General features: G+C 43.1%; 1 protein-coding gene across 4 annotated transcripts; it reads right to left on the reverse strand.

The window, feature by feature from the left end:
• Positions 1 to 362: 362 nt before the first annotated feature.
• Positions 363 to 9,822, reverse strand: LOC137542362 (gastrula zinc finger protein XlCGF49.1-like). 4 transcript variants are annotated; one of them, XM_068264206.1, is made up of 2 exons: positions 9,714 to 9,822; positions 363 to 4,172 (listed from the first exon to the last, which is right to left on the reverse strand). In XM_068264206.1, the coding sequence occupies exon 2, from the start codon at positions 4,116 to 4,118 to the stop codon at positions 3,399 to 3,401; it is 720 nt and encodes a 239-aa protein (XP_068120307.1). In that variant the 5' UTR covers positions 4,119 to 4,172; positions 9,714 to 9,822; the 3' UTR covers positions 363 to 3,398. The 4 variants fall into 4 exon arrangements, with proteins under 4 accessions (XP_068120307.1, XP_068120310.1, XP_068120309.1 ...); XM_068264209.1 differs by lacking the exon at positions 9,714 to 9,822 and adding an exon at positions 9,666 to 9,699; XM_068264208.1 differs by lacking the exon at positions 9,714 to 9,822 and adding an exon at positions 9,571 to 9,658.
• Positions 9,823 to 10,428: the final 606 nt, after the last annotated feature.

Raw genomic sequence — 10,428 nt, forward strand, 5'->3', positions numbered from 1 at the left:
TGGAATATGCTGTGCTGTGTACTGCAGAATGCTTAAAACAATTTCATAAATACAGAGGCTGCAGTATTATGTCCAGTACACTAGAGGGTGTCCCAGCCCCCTGCCTGGATGGCCTATGCCCAGAAACAACCCTACATGTGTAAATTACACCTCTATGGATAGTTATGTGTCCTGTATTATGAAATAATATGTATGCTCCATAATTTATTAGCTCCTATTTCTTACTATATTTGACTAGATAGCTGCCATTAACCACCCTGGCGGTCTATTAAGATCACCAGGGTGGCTGCGCAGCAGTATTTTTTTTTTTTTTTAATCCTGTAGCTAGCCTAGCGCTAGCTACATGATTACCCCCCCTCCCTGCCGAATCCCTCCCACCCTTCCGATCGCCGCCGGCGATCAAACCCAACAGGAAATCCCGTTCTCAACGGGATTTCCTTTAGGGCTTCCCCCGTCGCCATGGTGATGAACGGGATGACGTCATTACCGCCGAGGTGGTTAAAGGCATACCCACAGGCACTGCTCTGAGTCCCTTTAAGTGACACATGTGATTGAAGACGGGTGGGACCAAGCTCTGAGCTATTAGGGGTATTAGGTGATAGGGAGCATTAAGGGATAATTATATGTATTGTGCACCTGTGTAGTGTAGAGCTGGACTGTTGCCTTATCTCCTGCCTCACCTCAGTGCTGATAATAGACCCTCCTATAAATGTGAAATATCAAAAGTGTGGTCAGGATTACATGAAAGAACACTAACGGATTAGGTAAATGTCATTTTAGCGTTGATTAAGATTAGAGCATCAGTTACCTACGCTGGGCTCGGGCAGATTATAGACAGTCTTTGTGGGGTCCTTCTTGGCTGACCGATTTGGAAAGGCAACACAAATAACAGGACCAACCCCGGGAAGATAACTTCTTTGACTTCGCTGTTAGATTTCAGAGTGAAGATTAGAAATATTGAAAATTTCTTTTTGTCACCGGTCCTCTTTAATTTGAGGTTTGCTTTTGCTTCATTCAAGGTGATCTACTGGAAAGCCGGTCATGTAAACTTTCACTTTCAGCCTAGACAGTGTCCCTATGGTAAGACTCATAACTGCATTCAGGTTTAGTAGTCCAGCATTTGTGTAACATCAACAATGAAGAGTTAAACATTGAGTGTTTCACATTCCTGCATCTAGGAGAGCTTCAGACCGAAGGTCTCTTCTACAGTCATATTATATAGGTAGAAAAAGACAAGGTTTTGTAAAAAATACCATTTAATGGCTAATTAATAAAGTTAAATGAATGAATCATGTTCCACAATTTAAACCTTCTGTTAATGTCTTGAACATTTTCATAAATTTGTAACTTACCCTTAAGAACAAGTACTTTTAGATCTTGCATGCTGAGTCCTGGTTCACAGAAGTGTTGGCCCACTGGTGTGTCCATTTTACCCTCATTAATTTTAAAGCGGTGATGGTTCATTCTTGTGCGCAGTTTTTGTCCGGTTTCTCCTATATAGATTCCTCTTGAGGGGCATTTCATGCAGCGTATCATGGAACAGGATTCATGACACCTTATGTAACATGATTGATTTGGCTTCATGATCTTCAGAAACCTGCTGGATTTCATGTATGGTTGCACTAACTCACTGGCTCCAGCCTGCTGATCACCTGACACCTAACGGATAAACAGTAACCAGCACAACTGTCATCTTCGTGTTTACCATTTATCTGCATCAGTGTTTTACTTCAGCTTACATCTGGAAATATGCCTGAAGAAGGGGACTAGATCCCAGAAAGCTTGCATCATTTAACTCTATTAGTTAGCCATTAAATGGTATTTTTTTTACAAAACCTAGTTTTTTTTTTCTACCTATATAATTTGTTTGGCTAACACGATACAGAAACTTTTTTGCTTCTACAGTCATACAAACATAGGCATAATATAGTCACCTTAGTGAAGAGATGTCCAACTCCAGCCCTCAAGGGCTGAGGTCCTCACACATTTTTTGGCACATCTCAAATACATTGATGAGACTGAATCAGGAAAGGTGTGTTTCATCAAGTAAAACACATTCCTCTATTTCTCTGTCCATCCTAAATGCTGACATAGATATGGCCCTGGAGGACTGGAGTTGGACGTCCCATCCCATTGTATGATGCTGCAAGCAAAAGCGCACAACAGAGCAAGGCCACCTAAAACTGATGTCCCGATATTGGATGGAAACAGTCTTCATGCTACTGGGGTGCCAAAGGAAGAAATTAGAGATGATCAATGAGATGCAAATATTTGAGTTCATGCAGGATTACCATATGTAAATTTAGGCAGTTTGAAAATGGACCCATCAATTTAAACCTGGATGGGACTTGATTGGTTCATTTTCAATCTGCATAAATTTGTGTACAAATTTACATAATCCTGCATGAACTCGGAAGTATTTCCATTTTATGGATCATCCCTAGAAGAAATGAACCTTTATTTCTGGGGTGGCTTCTTTGTAAAGCCATCACCTTGGTCCAAATCCATGTATTAAGAGTCTGTTTTGTCTAAGGTTGCCGTTTTTTTGTCAGGTCAAGCTATAGCCGAAGAAAAAATAAAGTAGTTTCAACCAAAGAGCTTTTTGTATTGTACACAATGTTTTCACCACATCATTAGTACAGGCAACTTCTTAGTTCAAATCAGGTGAAGGGATACACCTCTATGATGCTTCTTTATACAGAGTCCACTCAACCCGGGCAACAAAAACAATTGAAAATACAGCAATTGAGTGGCTGAAGGTGTGTACTGCACAGAATAAGTGGACTGCCAGAGGATTGTGTTTTTTTTTATTTTTTTATCTCATTTGAACTGAAGAACTCACTTGCACTAGTGACAAACTATCTTCTGGAGTACGAGTTCACGTTTTATGGATCTCCACACAGGTGGACAGCAAAGTCTAGCCAACGATGTTATCTAATTAAACCTGTGATGAACCCATTTGAGTTCTAAGAAGAGGAACTCCACATAAGTTTTGGGGTCTAAGGACAGGTTTGATAACTCCTGTTCTAGAAAACAAAAAGGTATCCAGCTGAGACTACACTTTCTTAGATAGCCTGACGTCTCTATACATTCCTAGGGAGGAAGCCCTAGGAGGTCATTGATAATGTGCACCAGGTTTCCAAAAATGACACTTCACAGGCCCCTGAAGAATCTTGGCTTTCAGTCTGATGACCATATGGCATCTCCTCACTAACCTTCCACACAGCAGTAATGACCCCATATAACCGTGTACTCTAGGTAGAGATGCTCTTTAAACCCAAATGTTCCTGATACATGGTCCAAAGAACCAGACCTGGTGAACAATTTTATTTTCTGTAATAGGCTAATATGGTCAAGTGCCCAGCCAATTACCCCTAGTCAAGAAGCTAGAATGTTCTCTACATGTGGACCTTTTGATGGGCCACAAGATGAGAGCTGTGCGTAAAATTTTTGCCGCACTGTTGGCACATGTAGGGCTTCTCTCCCGAATGAGCTCTCTGGTGTATGACCAAGTTGGAGCGGTGAGTGAAGCACTTTCCACAATCCTGGCAAGCATAAGGTCTTTCCCCAGTGTGAACCCTTTGGTGGGTTACCAAGTTGGAACTGATGCTAAACTTCTTCCCACACTCCCCACAGCTGTAAGGACGTTCCCCTGTGTGGACTCTCTGGTGGGTGACTGCATTCGAGCTGGTGCTAAAGGTCTTTCCGCACTCCATGCACATATAAGGCCGGGAGCCTGTGTGAACTCGAAAGTGGGTGACAAGGTTAGACTTCTGGGCAAAACTTTTCTGACACACAGCACAGGCATAGGGCCTGGTTTTCATGATAGACTGTTCAGCAAGGTCATCGGAGAGGCTATGCGTTTTCTTTTTTGCCTTTGTTGGCTTACTTTGCACGTTGAGTTGGATTCTTAACCACTGACGACCTTGACTGGCCTTCTCTTCCAGAGAGGAGATGTTTTCTACTGCCTTATCATCCTTCGGCGTTTTCACTTTTGGACTTTTATGATCATTTGATTTGGTCACTTTGGAGGAATGCTTGACTCCTTGATTTTTCTTGGATTTTGATTTGCTCCAATCTTCCTGAGTCCCATTTTCGGAGGTCTTAGTGGAATCCATTTCTTAGTATGATGCGTACTATGATCTGTGAACATTCACAAATTAGGTCCAATGCTGAAATTAAAGTAGGACAAACAAAAAAAAAGTTACTTGACACTGCTTACCATGGTACCATTTGCTAAACACAAACTAACTTAATTCCTGTTTGTAGTCCTTTTTAAGAAAAGTCTAACATTTATTTACTGCTTTGCTCCTGAAACAGCTGTAAACACAAATTGGTGGTGTTGCAGAGGTAGAGTTCAATACTCAACATTTAGAAAACCTAAAAGACAATCGATAACCTCCCTGGCATTTAATTTTCCTGCAATTTTTTATTTATTTATTGTATTTATAAAGCGCCAACATATTACGCAGCGCTGAACATTAATTTAGGTTACAGACAATATTTAGGGGTGACATACAATTTTTGTATAAAGGCGGTACAATTGTTTTTTTTCCAAGTATTGCTTTATAATGTAAGCATTTTAGTGGGCCGCTTGCAAGTTGCGGTCTTGCAAGCTGTCTGCTAGCATTATGTACAATATTAAAAAAAAACTTTTTTTTTTTTTAATACATTTTTTTTTCTTTTAATCTGTTATTTGCTACTATGGGCAGTGGTGCTGCCCATAACTATTTTTTTTTTTTTTTACAAATTTTTTTTTTTATATTGGATCCTGTACAGATGTTTGTATTGAATCCAATGCAAAAGCACTGAATTTGCCACCTGATGTGATGATGCAATGGGCGCACCTATGGGAGCAAGCAGCATCATCCGAGGGACACTAGCGCTTCTGTACTCTGGCTCCTCCTGATTTGTACCGGGTCCCTGGCGATCACCGTGGTTTTTCTCTTCTAATTTGGCCAGAGTTCGTCTTTTTTGTCCTCACACTGTGACCCCGGCGCATATGCACCGTTAGGTCACACAGAGAGAGGACGTCACCACAAGCTGCACTTCTCTCATCAGTGTCGGCGAGGATGAGGATGGTCACAGGAACAGGCAGATGACAGAGGGAGTCTGCCGCTGAGCCAGGGATGGCTGGAGGATGAGGAGACATCGTCAGACGGTTGGTTTACTTGTTAAATCCCTGACTGCTGCATCACCTGCTTACCAGGGAGTGACTCCCTAACCCACCAAGACCTTCTGCCAGTTGTGCCTCCTCAACACCCAGCACACACCTAAGGTGAGAGAGAAGGTCGCAATAAAGTTATTGAACCCACATTATGCTTGTTAAGTTTGTATTTTCAGCACACTTGCCAGCCAAATCCTTATCACTGACAATGCATGTGTTTCTACCATACATAGTAACTGCTCACCTCACTTGCATCTTCTGCCAGCACTTTGATCTCCAGTATCCGTGGCTGAGCTACCTACAGCCCTGATCTATGCTGGGGGCAATCCAGCTATTTCGGATCACTGACTTGTACTTTTACATCTGGTATCTCTACCTATGCTGTCACTGGCTGTAGGGATCCCTGTTTAATGGAGATGGCGAGATCTACTTTCATTAGTGTAGCTGGGGGGCAGTGGGGATAAGTGTAAGCTGAGGGGTGGTGAGGGTTACTTTAGCTGGGCAGTGTAGTTTAAATAGGAACAGCTTGGGGGGGGGGGGGGGGGGGGAGTTGGCACTAGATGCCCTGCACCATGAATGCACCAGGTTAGTATATTTTATTTTTCCTGTTTTTTTGTCCTCTAAACCTAGGTGCGTCTTATGGTCTGAAGCGTCTTATGGTCCGATAAATACAGTAGCTCTAGCATATCACAGGATCTTAACCTCCTTGGCGGTATGATTCTTTCTGGATTTTATGGTCTAAAAATGGTATTTTTTGGTGTTCTCTTAGACCCTAAAATCTGGAGAAAATCAAGCACCGGGGAGATTTCCTGCAGCTCCTGCAGAGAACTCACCTCCCCGGATCAAGTGCTGCATTTCTTCCTCCTGTACTCTGGGTGGCACTCTACCCCTATGATGGGATCACCGTCTGTTGTCACGTGATCTCACCGGAGGGATCGAGAGCCTCGGAGGACATGGAGTAGACTACCCAGATGCTGGGGAGATCAGGGACGCAAGTATCAAGTGGCGTTCCACCTCATCTCAGTTTTAACTGTTTTATTGTTTTGCTCAATGACACATTCATTGAAGTATGCCAGAGCTAATATCTATGAATGATTGACCCTTTTTATCTCTTTCTTGCTCTCAGAAGTTGTAGTTATAGTTATAACTGTTATAGTTATAACTTCTTATCAGTGAGGGTCACACTGTAATTACTTCCTGTCTGAGTCACAACTGAGTCAGCCACTTACATACCTGATATTTAACTCTTTCAGACAGAGAAAGCAAAAAAAAAACACACCATAGGTATTTGTGTGCTAGGCATTGTACATACCCATGTCTATCTCATCATGTCACATGTCACTTCGGGTATCCTTTTAAACCATGTGTGCTTGCGGAAGAATTTTAAATTGTTGTGATAATATACTGTATTTTTTGGACTACAAGACTTACTTTTTCTCCCCCAAAAGTGGGAGAAAAAAGTCAGTGCATCTTTTAGTCCAAATGCAGGAAATTCCTGACTTGTGAACGCCTGCCAATACGAACCTCCGTCCCGCCGCAATTTGGGGGCTTCCTGTACTGTGCCCATGCAGAGGAGGACACAGGGGGACACAAAGGGGCAAAGAGGAGGACACAAAGGGGACACAGGGAGACACAAGAGGTACAAAAGGGGCATTATCCACAAGATGCCCCTTTACCATGGATGCACCAAGTTTAGTTTCTAAACCTAGGTGTGTCTTATGGTCATGAGCGTCTTATAGTCCAAAAAACAGCAGAAGTACTTATAGTAACCCATTGGTGGATCCATGCGTATGGATATGTTGTACAACCCTGAAACAAAAGCATTTTCTTTTTTTCATCCAGCCACATGAAAATAGTTGAGTCCCAGCTAAACCCGTGTTAACTCTTACATGATCACTCCTCGTCCCTTCTTCCAGACATAACTCTCTAAAGCCTCATACACACGCTCAACAAAAGTCTTTTCAATGCACACTTCTCAAACAACTTGCTGTTGAAGCAACCAAAAAAAAGTTGTTTGCTATTGTTCAAACAACTGATAAGACCCAGCTCAAGTCTATCCAAGTGTTGTATTGACTTGAGCTGCGTCTTATCAGTAGACGCAGTAGAGCGGACCCGACAATAGCAAACAACTTTTTTTTTGGTTGTTTCAACAATAAAAAATTGTGCATTTAAAACTTTTGTTGAGCGTGTGTATGGGGCTTAATACTGGGAATACATGGGCCGATTCTGGCACTCGATTCTGCGCCTGATCGTTTTTCCCACTCAATTCTCATCTTCCGCTCGTTTTTCTTTTTCAATTCACTTCAATGATGAATCAAGTGGCAAAATGATCGAATGGTGATCGGACGTGTCGGAAATTATCTATCGATCCATCTTAAAGAAAACCTGTAACGGAAAAAAACCTCCACTGGGGGGTACTCACCTCGGGTGGGGGAAGCCTCCGCATCCTATTGAGGCTTCCCCCGTCCTCCTCGGCCCCACGGCGATGGCAATAAAGCTCCCCGAACAGCGAGGATGTAAATATTTACCTTCCCGGCTCCAGCGCAGTATCTGCTCTCTACTCGGAAATAGGTGGAAATAGCCGATCGCTGTTGGGCCGCTCAACTGCCGGGGGGGAAGTCTCTAACGCCTGAGCAGTAGAGCGGACCAGACGAAGATGGGCCATTTTCGCCTATCTCCATGCGGAGAGCCGCAACAGCGCCCCCGCTGGAGCCAGGGAAGGTAAATAAATCAGCGCTTATCAGGCTTGTCGAGGGAGGATTCTGGGACACTTCGGGGGAGCCAGCGCTACAGGGGAGGGGGAAGCCTCTTTGTGACCCTGAGGCTTCCCCCTCCCGAGGTGAGTTCCCCACAGGGGAATTTTTTTTGTTACAGGTTCTCTTTAATGGCTCAAAATTGAGCCGTGTATTCCCATCATAAAAGACCACTGCAGTAGCTAAGGTAGTCTGTGGTACATGAAGTGGCTTTTGTAGGGAACTCCTGACCGAGTTTAAGATGAATTATGTGGCATCCTCTAATTAAGGTGCTTCTACACAAAGATAAGCTCTGTCCAGGATCATGGAGCCCTCCAACAAAACTTTGATGGGTCTACCCATATTTCACAACCCTTCCGTTGGTAACCCTCACAGCCTAGGAGCCCATCTGGCAAGGGTCAAAAATTGTGACCTTCATACCCATGTAGTGTAGCCCAGAATCGCTGTAACTGAAGGCTGGTCCCCTGTATCGGAGGAAGGGTAGTGGTTAGAAGCCCCTCACAGCTCTGCAATTACTCCTCCCCCCCCCCCAACCACACACACAGTTGCAGGGGCTGTAGTCCTTGGGCTGGTGCTACTGTAAATTCCAAATTGCTGAGCACTTCTGGTAGCGATTTCTGCAGAGTTTGGAATGATTTCCAGCACTTTTTATTTTAATGCATTTTTTATTTGTTTGGGGGGTGTTCATCTGGGTAGTGAAATTGCTGCAAATTTGCTTTTGTACAAGCGATTGAAAAGCAATTTTGAAGGGACTCTACACTTTGTATTGGAGCACAATTGCTGCACAAATTCTGCAATGTGGGGAAATAGCAACCGCTAATGTGGAGTCACCTCTATTGACTTCCGTTAACATACCACTTTTGGAATTGCCAGCGACTCCAAAGCACAGTTGAAACAGCTTCTGAGGGCTTATTCTGACAAATGTTCAGAATGTTCTTAAAGGACATCCAAGGTGAAAATTAACTAACGAGATAAACAATTGTATCTATCCACCTTCTTATAAAAATGATTTTTTTTAGTTATCCCACAGTTTTATTTTATATTTAAATCTACTTTTTAAGTTTTTACTGTTTAATGGACTCTTCTCAATAACACATTCATTGAAGTACGCCAGAGCTAAAAATCTATGAACTATTGACCCCTTTTATCTCATTCCTACTCCCAGAATCCATTTTCTGCTAGGAAAGTGTCTTATGGCTGCAATTCCTTATCAGTGAGGTTTACATTCTAGTCTGACCTGGTCCTGACAGAAACTGTCACTTGCATACCTGGTTTTTAACTCCTACAGACAGAAAAATAAAAAAAGGAACGCAACCTAGTTATTTGTGTGCTAGGCACTGTACATACAAATGTCTATCTCATTATGTCACACGTCACCTCGGTTGTCCTTTAAAGTAGACTTCCATCGTTGCAGAGTTACCGACACCTGAATTATAGTGCTCGCCATAGCCGACTACCGGTAAAGATCATTTTAGATCCCTTTTCACTATGGATCCACTCCAAGATCACCAGTCCTTTAGCCAACGACTATTGTTTGCTATCCTGTCGGTTTAAAGAAACCGGACAGGAAGGGGACATAAACACACAAAAGACAGCAGGTACCCTATGTGTAAATAAATAAATTAATAAATATATATATAATTACTGTACATAGGAGCAGAATATCATGCACAATCCAATGTCCTCTATGGCTATGAATAGGCTGAACTTCCTTATAGAGGAGACAGAGGAACAGCTACACCTACACTGCAGAGTCCCTGGCCGAATGTCCGCCCCTAGACACACAATCCTACCTGATCCATCCGCAGGAAGCCTTTTGTTTATGCGATTTGTAAGAGGAGGATTGAAGAGGCCAATTAGAAAACTGGCTCCGCAAAGCTTTCTGGGACTCGTAGTTCACCCCAGCTGAGCGTAGCGCAAGACAGAACTACAAATACGGTGCGGCGTTCTGTGGACCCCCTACTCCTCCCCTCTGCAACCCAAGACGTTCCATTCAGGAGAACGGCAATGTCTGTCTTACTGGCTGATAGAATGCAAGGCAACGAGTGACATCTAGTGGTCACACTCGGTTCTTGCAGTTAAAGGACAATGTTGATAGGAAGAACTGCTCTTCTGTGGGGTTCTGAAGCTTTGGATAGACTCTAGACGTGTCACCTGACAATTGTCTAGATCAGTAATCTGTAGCTGCTATCCTTCAGCACCTCCTGCTCCTCCTCTGCGTGTTCACCTCTATATAAAAAAGTGCTGCTATTTTGCATAGCTCCCAACTATCCCTCTTTTGGAGGGACAGTCCCTCTTCGGGAACCCAGTTCCTCTCTCCCTCATTTTTTTCCTCATTTGTCCCAATTTTAGGATTCCTGTACTGTATTTATACTGAATAACATTGACATAAAACTCTATTCCCATGATCCTTTTAATTGATATATTCAGGGGTGAGCCTGGGGTGCCTGGCACCTAGATGCAAGATTTTCTCTGATGCCTATGGGAGTGGTTAAATTAACCGTGCCC

Source organism: Hyperolius riggenbachi, chromosome 12 (genome assembly GCF_040937935.1).
Source record: "Hyperolius riggenbachi isolate aHypRig1 chromosome 12, aHypRig1.pri, whole genome shotgun sequence".
NCBI classification, from domain to species: Eukaryota; Metazoa; Chordata; class Amphibia; order Anura; family Hyperoliidae; genus Hyperolius; species Hyperolius riggenbachi.